The 17,811-nt window shown below is 42.8% G+C and overlaps 1 protein-coding gene across 1 annotated transcript in view; it reads left to right on the plus strand.

Annotated features, from left to right (window-relative positions):
• Positions 1-2,922: 2,922 nt before the first annotated feature.
• The window catches only part of LOC143138945 (RNA helicase Mov10l1-like), a 54,215-nt gene continuing 39,326 nt past the window's right edge, over positions 2,923-17,811 (plus strand). Inside the window, exons 1-9 of the mRNA XM_076299444.1 lie at positions 2,923-3,013; positions 3,259-3,446; positions 3,645-3,804; positions 3,897-4,009; positions 9,069-9,253; positions 12,036-12,173; positions 12,331-12,777; positions 13,692-13,892; positions 14,493-14,607. Of these exons, the coding sequence (XP_076155559.1) occupies positions 2,923-3,013; positions 3,259-3,446; positions 3,645-3,804; positions 3,897-4,009; positions 9,069-9,253; positions 12,036-12,173; positions 12,331-12,777; positions 13,692-13,892; positions 14,493-14,607 (1,638 nt within the window). The remainder of the gene's footprint in view (positions 3,014-3,258; positions 3,447-3,644; positions 3,805-3,896; positions 4,010-9,068; positions 9,254-12,035; positions 12,174-12,330; positions 12,778-13,691; positions 13,893-14,492; positions 14,608-17,811) is intronic.

Here is a 17,811-nt window from a genome sequence, read left to right on the forward strand (position 1 = left end):
AAGTCTAACATGAGCTTCAACATGTCTCCCAATGTTCAAGCCTGGACGATAGTTGCCGCGGGCATATTATACAGTATGTGATGTATATCTATGTCTGCTGACATGTCTCTGAACATTCTATTAATGTTTTATGAGCTTGCATCTTTTGATGTAACCCCTATCGACTCTGTGACCTAATGACTATGCAGCTCTAAATTTGGCACTCCCCCATACATTTGGCTCTGTGTGTATACTGTGCAATGCCAAGATGATTAGCACCTTTCCAGCAGGCCCCTGTGTTAGTGAGTTATGGCTTCCATCCCTATTTTTGTCAGGGTGGACCTCCAGCTATCCAACCTCAGCAGAGGCCAGAAAGTTCTAACAGGGGGACTTTGGGAAGCACCTAGAAAAAAACGCGACAGTTACATGGACGGACAGTGATGTCACCTTGCCTGGACTCAACTGTCTCCCTGGAGATTATCTACTATTTGCATGTTAGGCCTGTTTTGGTCAGCATCACTTTGCAAATTGCCGAGCAGTTGTATTTGTGAGAGCCTAAACACAATAAAATTCAATAATATCCTAGTGTCTCTGATATACTATGTCTGAATCTTCTGGAAAATAAATATTTGAAAGCATAAAAGTTCCTGTCCGTTTCCTTTCCACCCTGGTACACAGCTGGCAATGCTACCCACCAAAATATGTACATTAATTTCCATAAATCCAATGGAAAAATCTTCCCTTCTGAACAAGACAATACATCTTTCTTAGTTCTTCAAAATAGCCTGCAACAAAAGTTATGAAACTATCATAAGGAAAAACATGCATATTTTTTCCTGTGTGCATAACTGTGTCATAAAATCGTTAGATAAACATAACTCCTAAGCTTTGAACTATGATTTCCTGGAAAACTCAGGTATTCAGTTGCCTAGAGACATCTGGCTGAATCTACTCTACAAGTATTTCAAGATCTGCACAACTATCAAAATCTTAATATAGATGCACCACAGAATAAAACAACATGAGAGATGGTATCTGATTCTGAGGAGCTGGCAGCATCTCTTCTGCCCCAAGAAATTCTTAAAAATAAAACATGTCTGTTTAAGGTAAAATACAAAGTACAAAGACAAGTACAAAACTGCCAAGTGCTTTTCAGAATGTGCCTGAAGATGGATTGTGATACTTAAGCAGGGCACAGAAAAGGCCAGGGTTTGTTTAAATGTGGACTTCCAAGGACTGAGTCTCATCATAAAAATATCTATGCACACTATGTCACAGGAGCATCATCTTAAATTACAAATAGTGTGGGTGAACCAAATGCCCCTGACATGGAAAACAGCATTGAATGCCAGCTGCAGGCCTAAACAGGTTATATGTGGAAAGTGAGTGATCTCTCCCTCTCTGGCACATTCAAGAGATGGTTCATATCATATGGGTTTCAGATCACATCAGCTGACTTTAATATAAATGAAAACATTCAAAAGTCTTTCTTTTTATATGCAGATGCATATTGAATTACATTAATGAAGCTGATTGAAATTCAAACAGATGTTGTTCACAGCTCATGTAATAGCACAGGTGCATCTTTTTGTACTTCGGTATTAATAAAATAAAACAAAATGGTAGATTACAATGTCTACGACTAAAAGACTTGCTAACCTAGTACAGTACCTGTAATAGAACCCTGGCCCTCTTGGTTAGCCTTGTGTCTGGTGGGCTGACTCAGTTTTAACTCCTGTGACTGGCGGAGTTTTATCTGGGTCCTCTTTGGATCTTGCGACTTGCGGACCAACTTGGGCAGCCCGTCTGCCATTCGGGCGTGAGCCTAGCGACTTGCGGACCAACCTGGGCAGCCCGTCTGCCATGCGGGCGTGAGCCTAGCGACTTGCGGGGTCTGTCTTGTATGTATATAGTGTATATTTGTACATAGTTTGTTGATCACATTCAGCCTAACAAAAATCCATTGTTTATCCAAAAAAATATTTTGATCTTCAAAAGTGTCTGGAGGGGCTTCACTACACCCTCAAAGCAATGCATCAACATTCAGAAGAGCACTCATGATTCTGAAATGTAAGATTATTATGTTTACAATAACTAAACTTTGACTACATAAAAAAACGCCCTTAAACGCCCACAAATACCCGTGTTTGTGTGAAAGAATACAACCATAATGATAGCAGGTACGCCTATTCTAGGATGGCCGGCCCAGGTGATTTTATTTTTGAAAGCCTTAAAAATGTATACACTTGCGCCCTCTGTTGGTGATAATTCGGACATTATATTTTACAGTGTTTTGGGCCCAGAAAAGATCACACAGACCGATGTAGTGAATCCCTTGATTAAACTGACGTCATTCATCAGCAGATGCCAAGGTCGACACCACAGTGACAACGATTGACCAGCATGTGCAGTAGATTATTTTCCTACGTAAACCTGAGTTTAGCGTGGTAACAAACACCGTGCATTCATATTTGTCCTTTGGAAACGTACAATTCGACTTGAACTCCAAATTGGATCTTTTGAGAAGTTTAGCTTGCGAGGACTTTTTGTAACGATTGCCTTAGCACAGTGAAGGAAGCACGCTAGGCTAAACAGTCTGCACGTGAGAAAAGTGGGATACCAGCGTACACGTGTGAGTTGTCTGGCTGTCTTTAACTGGAGTGTTTGCCTAATTTAATGTCATTAATTAACCATCATTGGGAGTTGTGTTAATATGATTAAGTTTTAAGGTCTTACAGTTGTCTTTAGAATTGTCCTCAAGTTAGTAACATTAGCTCTTCTACTTGCTATAAACTTCCACGCATATAAGTCTTGGTTATTACGGCCCAAAAAGATGGCTAATACCCGTGGCTGTGGGCCATGCTGATAAACCTAAAGTTTGCTTGAGTTGTTCCTCGTTGATTTGATGGTTGGTCACCTCTCTATCCTAGGCATTCCTCTATCATGGCAACAGCTGTGCAATTTGTGTTATCCAAACTACTGTGGCCCTTGTGGAGGAGAGCTGAGGGCAGCGATGATGAGAAGTTTGGTACAGGTTTGTCTTTAACTTAACTATGCAATAGCACGAGTTCTCCACAATTCGGTTTGAACGTTCAGAACCATTGCTATTGCACACTAACTTCATCACACCTGTTGAGTCATAGCAACATTCATTCATTTTAACCAAACTGAAGTGATTGCACAATACCTGTCATTTGCAGAGCTCTCTCTAAGAGTTGTACATGGTAATTTTGCGAAACAAAGTGAAGAAAAGAACGAAATCCTTATTTGATTCTGTAGCTACTGAGGAGATCCAACAGGTGCGTGGAGGCGTGGTGACTCGCCTGTGTCAGGACTACGGGCTGATCAACGACTCCATCTACTTCACCTCCAGAGAGGTCCTGGGGGGGGTGCCCCTACGGGCGGGGGATGCTGTCAGCGCAATAGCAGTGCGTGACGGAGTTCAGTGTGGCTGGAGGGCCATCAGGGTGAGTGGAGTGAGCTTTGGTGTGTGTGTGTGTGTGGGGGGGGGGGTCAGGCTGTGTTACTGATGAGCTCATGGTCATCTCTATGGGTATGACTATTGTTTTGTTAGCATGCATGCTCTTTTGATCTTTTTTTTTTTTTTATTCTTATTAATTTGACGGATGCTGATCTTCTGATCGTCTGTTTCCCCTCCTCCCCAGGTGGAGCGCCAGGCTGATGCGTGGGAAGACATGGGAGAAGTGTCGCTGGAGAACGACTTTGAAAAGCTCCGACCGCTGGTTGGCACAGTGACCTCATGTGACCGCGATGGAGGGTTCATTAATCAGACAACCTTTTTTTCCCGCTCTGCATTGTGTGAAGGTTGCTGACTACAGTTCTCCAGAGCAAGCACACATTTGTATAAGTTGCAAAGATTACGGTGGTCATATTTGTCGTATCTGGTCTCTTTGTAGGCTATGAACCAATGAAGGGAGACTGGGTGCAAGCGCAGTATATAATCAGTCCCACTCACTGGTCCAGTCAGGCCCGTACGGTTTCCCCGCTGCGTTATCGCCGCCTCGACCAGGTCAGTCTGGAGCCCTCAGATTGCAAACTATTCTGTGTGTAGACCTGCTTCTCTGTCCCTCATAAGACCAGGTTTCACTTCCACAGTTCCTGTTAATGTGACAGTAAGAAGTGTAGTATTCATGTTGAAATGTAGTATTCATGTTGAAGTGTAGTATTCATGTTGAAATGTAGTATTCATGTTGAAATGTAGTATTCATGTTGAAATGTAGTATTCATGTTAATGTGAGTAAGAACTGTAGTATTCATGTTAAAGTGTAGTATTCATGTTAATGTGAGTAAGAAGTGTAGTATTCATGTTAAAATGTAGTATTCATGTTAACTCATTGAATGCCAAGCTGTTTTCGGGAGCTTTGTCCTAGAGTGCCAGCAATCTAGACCATTGTTGATGATTTTTGTACAGCCACAGCATATTCTGTGTTATAGCTATGACCACATACAATAGCTCGATTAAAGGTGAGACTTTAAGCTCTCGGTGGGTGCAAACCGTGTATTTCTACACGCCTCTGTTCCTGAGAAAGTGGCTAGTTTTCATCAAAATCGCTGTTTTTTTTTTAGAAATGGAGATATAACATCTTTCATGAAATATTAAGTGTTGCCTGTTACTTACTTGTGTAAACTTTCCGGGAAGTGATCAGCGAGACTTGGCGAGACTGCCACCTAGTGATAGACCCACGAAAATGGCCTGGTTTTGACCTGACGTGCATGCGTCACTTAGCGTGTTTCCATCCAACTTCCTAATGCGCATTTAATCTATTCGAATAAGAAATCCCGGTTGGAAACACGTGAAATGCGTATCAAAAATCCTAATGCGCATCTATATTTGATTCGCTAGAGGGGGTGGATTAACTCTCGATGCGCATACGGTATAATGCGAATAAAGTTGATGGAAACGGTTTATTCGAATCGTGTGACGTAACCTTCAGAGAATCTCAGCAATCTCTGGCGCTTCCCTATAACATTAGGCAACTTGATGTGTTCTCTTGCTTGTTTCCGTAGAATAAAACAAACTGAATACACACTTCGGTGCACAGTTGTTTTGCTGACGCTACATTTTTCGCCAACAACTCGATCGGCACACATCGCAAGTTTATACAACTAGTGCAGTGCCCGTTCAAACATGCCATTCCTGTAGAAAACCTGTAGCCCGATTACATGCCCGCAGGTATGCCTGCTTTAACAATTGGATGATAGGGAAAAACATCATTCCAGCTAAGCATTCAATAATGTATACTGAATATCATAATATATAGCCTATAATTAATGTGCAGTAAGCAGAATTTAGGCATGACTGCATGTGATTTCTACAGATCAGAATGGCATAACAAATGTTTTGAGTTAAGGCTATAGGCCTAGCTTATTGCATAACTTTCCTGATAGTAAAGACAAGCCATTTTGTGATCGTTTGACATTTGCAACGATGTGACTCAAAAGCAGTGTTTGGTAGCATAAGTTAGGGCTGGGCGATATATCGGTATTACGACTACGACCGATATATTTTTGAAAACGATATGTAGTTGAGACAATATCGTAATACCGGTATTATGTCAAATAATGGGGCATTTTATCAAAGCCACTTGCTCTTCTGTGTTCAGACCATTCAGATAGCCGCAGCTCTGCTCAACTGCGCCCCTTGCGTGTGCACGTTCTCCCTCGCAGCACTACAAACTTTCAAACATGACGGACACTGAGTCAGATTTTGTTTACCTTGATCAGAGGTTGGTGCTGATGCCTATTCCGTCGGCACATCAACGGATAGACCGAGAATTCTCGTTGTGAAATCGAAATTCCACTGGAGCTCCAAGCGGTTTTGTACACGCAGATTTAAGTTACAACACTGTTAACAGCTCTTCGACTCACGGTAAAATGTCATTTTTGGTACATAGCCTAGCTAATTTAAATACACTGATGAATGCTTGCGTTTAGCGATATACATTTGCAGATCTATAGTCCTCAGGGAGACAACCTACACGCTGATTTTATTAAGAGGATATGCGCGCGGGGACTCGCGAGCAGTTAGGGGCATCATTTTTTATGATTCCTGAAACCCCATTCAATCGCGCATAGGGATTTTTCTTCGAACCGGAACATGCAAAAATGAACGCATACAAAACGACGGTAGCGTCTATCACACTCTTGATGAGTGACTCAGTTACGTTGTTTAAGTAGCCTAATTGTTTAAAACTATTTTTGTTGTTGATAGCAACATGTCTAGGCCATCATAGGTTACATTTGCTTGTCATCTAGGCCCTATCAAACCCTTACGGGTAAAAAAACTGCATTGTGTGACAAAACTACAGGTTTTTTCAATATTTTTGTGCCCAAAATATTGCATTGTGCAGTACAATGTAGGCCTGCGTTGTCAGTCAGGGTCAACTTTTGGTCTTTTATTATTTGCACAGCTTTATCAGGGCAACTGTAGCCTATGCCTATTGTAGGCCTATGTTATTGTTTACACTTTTTTGCACAGCTATGTTAGAGCAGTCTGAAATCATTCTAATTAAAGCTGGTTGAGTGAATACGAAACACTTAGCTCTTTCTGTTTAAAATATCGATATATATTGTATATCGCCAATCAGCTCCAAAATATATTGGGATATCAGTTTTGGTCCATATCGCCCAGCCCTACTCCTTGTGCAGTTAAATATTTACAAACAGGTATGTGCTGTGTAGCCTACTTTTTCTAATTTGCACAGCTCTATCTGTATGCCAATTGGTTTATTATATTGGCTTTTAACGGTAGCCTATGTTTTGTGTTACCTTTATTGTTTTCTTGTTGTAAAGCTGTAGGCCTGTGTTGCCAATCAGGGTCGACAGAATATTGTTATTTGCACAGCCCTCAGAGCAACTATGCCTATTGGTATTGTTTACACTTTTTTGCACAGCTCCGTTAGAGCAGTCTGAAATGAATATAATTAAAACCGGCTGTGTTGTCATAATTGTTGTGTTGAGTGAATATATGAAGCACTTCGCTCTTTCTGTTTGAAAAATATCAATATCGTATCTATATCGTATATCGCCAATCAGCCCCAAAATATCGGGATATCAGTTTTGGTCCATATCGCCCAGCCCTAGCATAAGTGACGTTTCTCTGTCTGCCACTTGTTGTCTAGCTGTGTGGCACGTCTTCTGAAACGTTAAGTTCGGGACCATTAGCCTATCGCTTGTTTCAATTTGGGACCTTGCAGTCGGAAATGTAGTTTGTTTATTCACAGTCTCACGTCCAATGTAGCCTGGGCTATTCAAAGCATCAGTTTATTGCACATACTTTTCGTGTAATTTTGAATAGCCACTACATACCCGTGTTTGTTGGCGTGTTGTTGCAAAATCTGCGTAATCATTTTATGCAAGCAAACATAAGGTCAGAGATGATAATCAAACATCTTGCATTTTAACCGTGATTTAGTGCTGCCAAATCTCCGCTTATCCTCTCTCTGGTCATGCGTGCAGTGCTGTGTGAGATGGTGGCTATGGTAGAGCGGAGAAAGCCAACTTGTGCTTCTTTTACCGATATATAACGATATATTTAGCTTTTCTTATCCAAACAATGTCAAACTATGCACTGCACTTACTCATGCCAGTAGCAAGACACTACTCATGCCAGTAGACATACATACATACATTATTCAAATGTCCGCACGCATGCAGCTCTTTTGCCTTTTGTCAAGAATGAGTAACGTTTGACATCATTTATTCATGACTAATGTAGCCTAGGCCACTTGGAAGTTGGAACAAAGAAATAAAATAGCCCAAGTCCTCTCAGCATTCTGAAGTTTGCGGGAACCCTCCCATACGCAGCCCCGACATTAAATAGTTCTTGCTCCAGCTTTTCAAACCCCTCGCCATTTACGATATTAAAAGGTCTTTACAGCGAAAGCTGACACACTTTTTCTCCGTAACCATTTGTTTCACCTTTGCAGGGTTTGATTTTGTTGCTGTAGCCTAACAAACGATGTGATCCTGATGGGCACTGACAGCTTTGATCAACATGCCTTATCAGCGACGAATTCCCTGTCGTTCTACAGAATATTGCATCCTTTGGATTTTATTCTTATTATGCACATGATCAAAACTTTTCCACACCTCAGACTTTGCTTTCTTTGCCGGTGTAACTAAAACGCCAGTCACAAGAGGCCAGCCTCTGTTTCACCTCCTAAGCATCCTTTTCTGCATCTTTCTCGCAGCTAACCGAAATGCATCACCTGACCGCTCATTTAGCCTACCGCGCAAGCCTGAGCCCGCGTGACATGATAGAAATGAAGCTCTACAGTGAAGTGCCAAATTTGACAAAAAAACTGCCGAGACCTTGGTCGTTCCCAAGTGTATGGCGGTCTCCGGCCCGATCGCGCAATATAAACATTCTCCGCTTTCTCCTTCTAATCGATATTAAACAAAATATTTTCAAAATGAAGGAATGAATTAGGCCTATAGGGCCTAGGCTATTCCGACAGCAGAGAGGCGTCCATTTCACTCAACATAGGCAAAGTGTCCCAAAATACTTAGAATCAATAGGTGTTGGAAACGCTGACTAATACGCATTTTATTTATGCGCATTACCACGGATGCGCATCACTAATTCGCATGAGTTGGATGGAAACACGCTAACTGATTCGACCCAAAGCGGCAACCAAGTTATGATAAAATGTCCAGATAAAATGTTTTCTTGAGTTTTCGATCGTCATATATTTCATTTCCATTCATCACAGAGTTCCCAAAATCACATATAAGGTGTGTTAGAATGTCTAGTTTTGTATTCATGTTAATGTGAGTAAGAAGTGTAGTATTCATGTTAATGTGACGGTAAGAAGTGTAGTATTCATGTTGAAGTGCAGTACTCATGTTAATGTGACGGTAAAAAGTGTAGTATTCATGGCTGTAGCAGGTGATACTCATAACCAATTACTGCACTTTGTCATTTTGCAGAGTGATATATTTTCGTTTCTGATTGTTACCTTCAGCCTTAGTATGTCGAGACAAAGTAGTAAACTACATGCAAGATCTTTGCCAGAGAATACAGTATCTCAGATGGTGTGTGTGTGTGTGTGTGTGTGTGTGCTCAGGTGCGTGTGTCCAGTGTGTTCGGCAGCAGTGGCGTGGTGGAGGACAGCGTGTTCTTCAGCCTGGACGCGCTGCTGCTACCCGCTCAGTACCGGCCTGGGCCGGGCGACCTGGTCAGTGTGGTGGTGGTGGAGAGCAGTCAGTCCTTCTACTGCTGGAGGGCTCTGTGCATGGCCCCGTCTCACAGGTGAGAACGGAGACGCAACCCAGCACCCACGACTTGCTCCCAGAGTGTACACCCAGCACCCACGCCTTGCTCCCAGAGTGTACACCCAGCACCCACGCCTTGCTCCCAGAGTGTACACCCAGCACCCACGCCTTGCTCCCAGAGTGTACACCTAGCTAGAAGAGCAAGCTGCCAAGGACATGGATACAATATCTAAGAAGCAAATATGATTTGTACCTTTCTTACCTTACCTTAAGTGTCCTACATACTCGCCACTCCCGACCGGTAGCGCGACAATGTGATGTCACGGGAGCGCCGTAACCATTTATACTCGCGCGTGGTGGTCGCGACACTAGTTGCAATATTCTCCTGAATTGGCCTCAATGGCAGTAAAAACTACCCTCTGTGATGATACTTCAGACTTCCGTTGCTGCTATTCACAACTACCATCATTACCATTTAGTTTCCAAGGTGTGTGCAGATAGATAGATAGATAGATAGATAGATAGGCTACTTTATCCATGGAAAGAGATTTTTTTCAGGCCTTAGCAGATATCCTTTGGTTGAAAATAAATATCTTTGTTACCTTTTGCTGGATTATTGGCATGTCCCTGGGTCCTGGGTCCTGGGTGTTACATCTCTCTCTGGTAGCTTCATTAACTTATCCAGCAAACTATTTAAAAACCACGACAGTGTTTCCCACAGAATTGGACTAAATTTGTGGCGGTAGCTGACTTGGACAATGGTGGGGGGGGGGCGGGGTGTATTAAGATCGTCTTGGTAGTGTATAGGTCTAATTGAGTGCCTCACATAAGACGTTTGTGAGTAACACAGTTAAAAGGCTGCTGATGTGGATGCAATTCATAACGTTTTCTACATAGTTGCACTTCTCCTTGGGACAAGCACTTTGGAATTTTGGAAAACACTTTTCCATTTACATTTAGTGTCAGTCAATAAAATTAGCCCTTCAACGAAACAAGCAGCTGTAAGTAGGCTGCGCATGCTAAATTCGACATCCAAACAGTATTCTAACGTTAGCTTTGAGATACTGCTTGATTGCATAACTTAACTTAGTTTAGTCTCTTCAATGTAGCCTACTATGTTGTGATAAGACCTTAGCAGAGTTCACTTCAATGCAGCAGTTTTGAACAAATTTGCGCAGCATAGTCACGATGCTAAGCGGATTTAATAGCAATTTAGCCAGATGTCTTCTATGCAATGCTTCTATGTGGCAACAACAATCCTTCAACAATCGTGAATATTTTCTTAAATGCACAGAGGAGGGGCAGCAGGCTACGAGAGAGAGCGGGGCGGGGTAAGGAAAGGTGCGTGCGTAAATAGCCCAGCTCAATGGCAATGCAAGGATTTGATCTTATATTTAATTTAATTTAAATTAAATTAAACATAGAATATTAATATGTGGCGGCCGATTTTGATTTAATGGCGCACCGCCACAGATTAGTCAATGTATGGGAAACACTGCACGAACTCTCGCTGGTAACAGCCAGGTTAATTTCCCTCTATTCTCAAACTGACTATTCAAACACCATGTTTATTTAAGATGTGGGCTAGGCAAAAATGCCTGAATGTGGTTGATGTCTGTATAGAGCAGTGGTCCCCAAACTTTTTCTTCCGAGGGCCATCTTACTATGCCTGGCTCTAAGAGAGGGCCAGAGACTCGGAGTATATCAGTAACCATAAATAGCTTAGTGCTGTAAACAACAGCAGTCTACCTTAGTTGAATATTCCATTACATTTAATCTATAGGCTATTGCAATTTAATACCATTGTTAGCTGTGTTTATATTGCCATCATGCCATATCAGTGTAAAATGTAACTCAAATTAAATAATACTAATAAAAAGACTTTTGCATTCCCAAAAGTATTAGCAGGGAGTCCCAAAAGTATATTTTATTAAAAATGTGTGAACTCTGAACATTTAAAGTTCTCAAACTATGAGAATTTTATGAAATGAAATGACCACCATTCTAACTTTCACTCACCTGAACTTGTGACCTCTTTGTATGAATATTTGAACGGGTGAATACAAAATAGAAATAATTATCCCAGAAAATCCCAGAAATATGACTTGAATAGAAGTTAGTTAGTTATTAACAATTAATTGATAAACTTTTACAATACTTTGAGCACTGATGCAGTCAGCATAGGCCTCTTACATTGTTTGCAGGTAGGCCTACATTTCATTCCGTTTTTGATGGCAAACGCGAAACAGCGCCAAAACAACCACCAGTGGACAAAAAGAGTATTTAATGTGTACTGTTAAGACTCGCCATAGAGAATGAATGGGGGAAATTGCGGAGGTTATAGTTTGACGATGTCGTACTCCCGTGCGGGCCGGTTGCTATATACCACGGACATGTTTTGGGGGGCCACCCAAAATGAGGTGGCGGGCCGTAGTTTGGGGACCACTGGTGTAGAGGCACGCATGCTCTCTGATCTTGGCTTCAAGCTCATCCTGCTTGTCGCGCGCATCTGAAAAAAATCTCCTGTGCACAACCTGCCTGCACGAAGCTGAAATTTCTTGTGCGACAGAGGAAATGACGCAATTTTGATGTCACATTGTCACACTACCGGTCGGCTACCGGACGCTTTACATACTGTACCTTTCATGATTTTGCTGGATAATGCCATTTGATATATGAATGTAAAATCTGAGCAATGAGATCGACGTAAAATCTGTCCAGTAAATTGAAGTAAAGGCAGAAGATGGCCAGATGCCTAATTTTCATACATATTACTGGCTTTGTTCTACCTTTGCTATCTATCTCTTTGGGTGTGACAGTGCGGGACCTGCGCTGCCCATGCCAGAAGCAGAGCTGGAGTCTCTGCTGGAGAACAAAGAAGGCCTGGTGGTCAGTGAGGTCACTGACTTTGGAGATCTTCTGTTAGGAGAGAGCAAAGAGCTTGTGATCTGGATAGAGTGAGTGTTGAATTACTGAATAGTTAACCATCTGTATATGTTATTCATCTAGATGGCTCACTTTGAAATGTTTTCATCCTGGTGCAAGTTTGAAAACCAAGGACATGATGTAATGGCTTTTTTAAAAGTATATATGCTCCCCTGTACTTTGTGGTAGGAACAAGGGCTCAGAAGCCCGTCAGCTGAAGTGCTGTGATTTTGCTGGCTGGGATTCACAAGAGCAGTTCACCTTTATCCTGGACCTGAGCATGGCTAACTCTCTGGATGGCAAGTCGCCCCTCTTGCAGCCTGGCAAAATGTGGATGTTCAATGGCGGGCCCCAGGTGCCAAGCAACCCGTACACAGCCTACATGCGAGCTCGCGTGCCCGTACTGGGCAGCATCGGGGGCTACGGCTTCTGCCCACTGCCCGCTTTCCCCGGACGGGTACAGGACGAAGAGCAGCTGCAGAGAGACGAGGTGGACGGAGACGCCGAGGGCTCGGATGTTATGTACGAGGAGCTGCAGCAGGCCGCTGGGCAGAAGAGCGCCACCCGCAGCCTGGAGAGAGACCTGCAGATCGCGCCCGGACAGAAGGGCTCAGTGACCGTCGGCTGCCGTGGAAAGTGAGTGATGGTGTTGTTGGAAAATCAGAATGGATCAAAGTCAATCTAACTATAGTAGTGACCATAGTGGTGGCTTTCTTAATCTATTTCAATCATTTTACCACGTTTCCAAGATGTTAGTATAATTTTTTACACTGTAGGAATCGCATACTACAACATGTATTCATACTAACACGATCAAATTTGTGACTACAGAGTTTTATTTTAGCATGGGGTTCCTTCACAAAAGAGACCTGCATGTCACTGCATGGGGTTAAAATCCTTAAGTTCTTGGCTTTATTTTTGAGGCAAAAACGTCACTCTTAACGCCAGTCTTTGATAAGATGTGAAATATCCACTGGAATTTTGTTTCTTTCTATTGCACCTGCCAGAGAATCCGTGTTATGTGGCTAAGCTGCTGCCTAGCAGGTAAAATGCGTTTAAATGGCTATAGCCTACATTTAAAACTTATTTATTAGCTAGAAATGATGCCTGTGTGTGTGTGTAAAACATAAGTACAGGTCACCAGCACACCAGTTCTTTTTACATTCTACACTAATGAGTGTTCATCCAAACACATACGCACACACACATGCATAATAGTTTGCAAATGGAGTGCATTACCACCATCTGCTGGACTGAGGTGTAATGGCAAGTGTACCCTGTAGCCTCGTTCTGGCCGCCAGGTGAAGGCGAATCCCTTGGAATCCCCACTATGTAGTAACAGTTTTGTGTTGTTTCTCAGGTAGTATTGAAACTGATTAGAAATTAAATGTTTCTGTATGAAAATGGGGTTAAGTCAGTGTAACAGACTTACTGTACTAATGATTAATGACTCAGTCTGATCTTGCCCTTGCACAAGTCTATATATTGCTTATTTGCATTGTCCAATAGGAGCACAAGTCTATATATTGCATATTTGCGTTGTCCAATAGGAGCCTGGGTCGCTGTGCTGAGCTGCTCCTGCTGCACTTCTCCTCCTTCACCATCGGGCGGCGCCTGGAGGTGGCAGTGAGCAGCAGGGAGGAGAAGCTGTTGCTGCCTAGTGCCCCCTACTGCCCAGTCTCCCAACTGCGACAGCAACAGCAGCAGCAGCCGACCACCATGCGCACGGTCATGGCCCCTGCTCCAGTGAGGTCAGTTCTCTCTCTCTCTCTCTCTCTCTCTCTCTCTCTCTCTCTCTCTCTCTCTTTCTTTCTTTCTTTCTTTCTTTCTTTCTTTCTTTCTTTCTTTCTTTCTTTCTTTCTTTCTTTCTTTCTTTCTTTCTCTCTCTCTCTCTCTCTCTCTCTCTCTCTTTCTCCCTCTCCCCCCTCTCTCTCTCTCTCTCTCTCTCTCTCTCTCTCTCTCTCTCTCTCTCTCTCTTTCTCCCTCTCCCCCCTCTCTCTCTCTCTTTCTCCCTCTCCCCCCTCTCTCTCTCTTTCTCCCTCTCCCCCCTCTCTCTCTCTCTCTCCCTCCCTCCCCCCCTCTCTCTTCTCCCTCTCCCTCTCCCCCCTCTCTCTCTCTCTTTCTCCCTCTCCCCCCTCTCTCTCTCTCTCTCCCTCCCTCCCCTCTCTCTCTCTATCTCCCCCCCCTCTCTCTCTCTCTTTCTCCCTCTCCCCCTCTCTCTCTCCCCCCTCTCTCTCTCTCTCTCTCATCCCCTCCTCCCTCTCCCTCTCTCTCTCTCTCTCCCCCTCTCCGCCACTACCCTGGAGAGAGACATTTGCATGTATAGTGACATTTGTGTGTTTTGTTGTCAGGACATCAAAAAGGCACTTGCCCAACTTTTTGGGCAACTACCCAGTGCCCCAGGCTCTTCGTGATTGTGTGGAGTCCAGGAATGACGTGCTGGTGGTTCAGCCCCAGTTGGGAGAGGTTGGTCTGGTGCAGTGTTTGTCCTTTCTGTGTCTTGCACACAATAATAACGGCATGCTATAGGAAGACTATAATGCACATAATATAGAAAGACTGTGTCCACATAATATATTGACATGCTATAGAAAGACCACATGCACGTAATATAATGACATGCTATAGAAAGACCGCATGCACATAATATAGAAAGACCGTGGGCACATAATATATTGACATGCTATAGAAAGACCACATGCACGTAATATAATGACATGCTATAGAAAGGCTGTGTGCACTTAATATAGCAGCATGCTATAGAAAGACTGCATGCACACAGAACTAGATGTACCGCAGAGCGGTACAAAATATGACCGCCGCCCAGTCCAGCACATTTTTTCCACAAAAATAAATCACGCTGAAAGGCCTATATGATTCTAACTGTCTCACTAAATTGCATTATCCACACTCAATTCTCACTGGTATCTGCTAGACAACAAGTACCAAAACATGATTAGTTCATAGATTTCACATGTAAAATTGATTTTATACAACCCCACCCCCATCTTGCCTGTTCATAATTCTGAGAAATTCTTGAATTGTGTGCATGTATGCGTGCACATGTTTATGTTTATGTGTGTGGGTGTGTGTGTGTGTGTGTGCGTGCTTGTGTGTTTGTCTGCGTATGTGTGTTTGTGCATGTGCATGCATGCGTACATATGTCTACTGTGTGAGTATGTGTCATACGTATGATTACTGTGAATGTATGTGTGTGCGTGTGTATCTGTTTATGCACATGTGTGCACATGGAATGGGTTAACATGACCCCTGGAGGCAAACATAAAGAAAAAATTGGTCATCCTAGGCCCTACGGTTCTCAAGATATTCACAAAAACTGTGTCTGCCCTACCCTCCTTTCGGGGGGTCCAGTCCAGCGGGGGGGCTACAGATCAAAACGAAAAACGATGGTTCCATGCTATCCATGTGAGGTTACATGCCCACTAAGTTTCGTGTACCCCGGTCTTTCAGTGTCCCAGGAATCCTTGTTGGTGTATGGTCACAAAAATGTACACATAAATTATTTTATTGTAAGGCCCCCCATGAACGAAAGTACACAAAACTTGGCATGCATTCGGAGGGTGTCATAATGATCCTACACTTTCAATTATGTGCAGTTTCGACCATGTCAGCCAGAGATATTGTGATGAAAACACCTCATTTTTTGCTTTTTAATTTTTAACTAGGTGGCGCTATACATGAAATAAGTGGTAATGGGATGGGTTGACATGCCCCCTTAAGACCAACATACAAAAAAAAGGTGGACATCCTAGGCCCTATGGTTCTCGAGATATTCACAGAAAACTGTCTCCGGCCGCCTACAGGCCAGTTGGTATATAGTAACATAAATGAATTTATTGTGTGGTCCCCCATGAACGGAATTCCACAAAACTTGGTGTGCATTCAGAGGGTGTCATAATGATCCTACACTTCCAATTTCGTGCAGTTTTGACTATGTTAGGTCACAGATACCTGCGATTACAACACCTCATTTTTACTTTTTTGTGTTTAACTAGGTGGTGCTATACATGAAATGAGTGGTTATTGAATTGGTTGACATGGCCCCTTGAGATCAACATACAAAAAAAAATGGTCCTTCTAAACCTTACGGTTCTCGAGATATTCACAGAAAACTGTGTCTGCCCTACCCTCCTTTCGGGGGGTCCAGTCCAGCGGGGGGGCTACAGATCAAAACGAAAAACGATGGTTCCATGCTATCTATGTGTGGTTACATGCCCACCAAGTTTTGTGTACCCCGGTCTAGGGCTGGGCGATATATCGGTATTACGACTACGACCGATATATTTTTGAAAACGATATGTAGTTGAGACAATATCGTAATACCGGTATTATGTCAAATAATGGGGCATTTTATCAAAGCCACTTGCTCTTCTGTATTCAGACCATTCAGATAGCCGCAGCTCTGCTCAACTGCGCCCCTTGCGTGTGCACGTTCTCCCTCGCAGCACTACAAACTTTCAAACATGACGGACACTGAGTCAGATTTTGTTTACCTTGATCAGAGGTTAGTGCTGATGCCTATTCCGTCGGCACATCAACGGCTAGAGCGAGAATTCTCGTTGTGAAATCTAAATTCCACTGGAGCTCCAAGCGGTTTTGTACACGCAGATTTAAGTTACAACACTGTTTACAGCTCTTCGACTCACGGTAAAATGTCATTTTTGGTACATAGCCTAGCTAATTTAAATACACTGATGAATGCTTGCGTTTAGCGATATACATTTGCAGATCTATAGTCCTCAGGGAGACAACCTACACGCTGATTTTATTAAGAGGATGTGCGCGCGGGGACTCGCGAGCAGTTAGGGGCATCATTTTTTATGATTCCTGAAACCCCATTCAATCGCGCATAGGGATTTTTCTTACGAACCGGAACATGCAAAAATGAACGCATACAAAATGACGGTAGCGTCTATCACACTCTTGATGAGTGACTCAGTTACGTTGTTTAAGTAGCCTAATTGTTTAAAACTATTTTTGTTGTTGATAGCAACATCTCTAGGCCATCATAGGCTACATTTGCTTGTCATCTAGGCCCTATCAAACCCTTACGGGTAAAAAAACTGCATTGTGTGACAAAACTACAGGTGTTTTCAATAATTTTGTGCCCAAAATATTGCATTGTGCAGTACAATGTAGGCCTGCGTTGTCAGTCATGGTCAACTTTTGGTCTTTTATTATTTGCACAGCTTTATCAGAGCAACTGTAGCCTATGCCTATTGTAGGCCTATGTTATTGTTTACACTTTTTTGCACAGCTATGTTAGATCAGTCTGAAATCATTCTAATTAAAGCTGGTTGAGTGAATACTAAACACTTCGCTCTTTCTGTTTAAAATATCGATATATATTGTATATCGCCAATCAGCTCCAAAATATATTGGGATATCAGTTTTGGTCCATATCGCCCAGCCCTACTCCTTGTGCAGTTAAATATTTACAAACAGGTATGTGCTGTGTAGCCTACTTTTTCTAATTTGCACAGCTCTATCTGTATGCCAATTGGTTTATTATATTGGCTTTTAACGGTAGCCTATGTTTTGTGTTACCTTTATTGTTTTCTTGTTGTAAAGCTGTAGGCCTGTGTTGCCAATCAGGGTCGACAGAATATTGTTATTTGCACAGCCCTCAGAGCAACTATGCCTATTGGT

The sequence above is a fragment of the Alosa pseudoharengus genome, unplaced genomic scaffold (genome assembly GCF_046254945.1).
Source record: "Alosa pseudoharengus isolate Yale_2024_CS ecotype anadromous, Long Island Sound unplaced genomic scaffold, YU_APseudo_1.1 YU_APseudo_1.1_scf_10, whole genome shotgun sequence".
Classification (NCBI taxonomy): Eukaryota; Metazoa; Chordata; class Actinopteri; order Clupeiformes; family Clupeidae; genus Alosa; species Alosa pseudoharengus.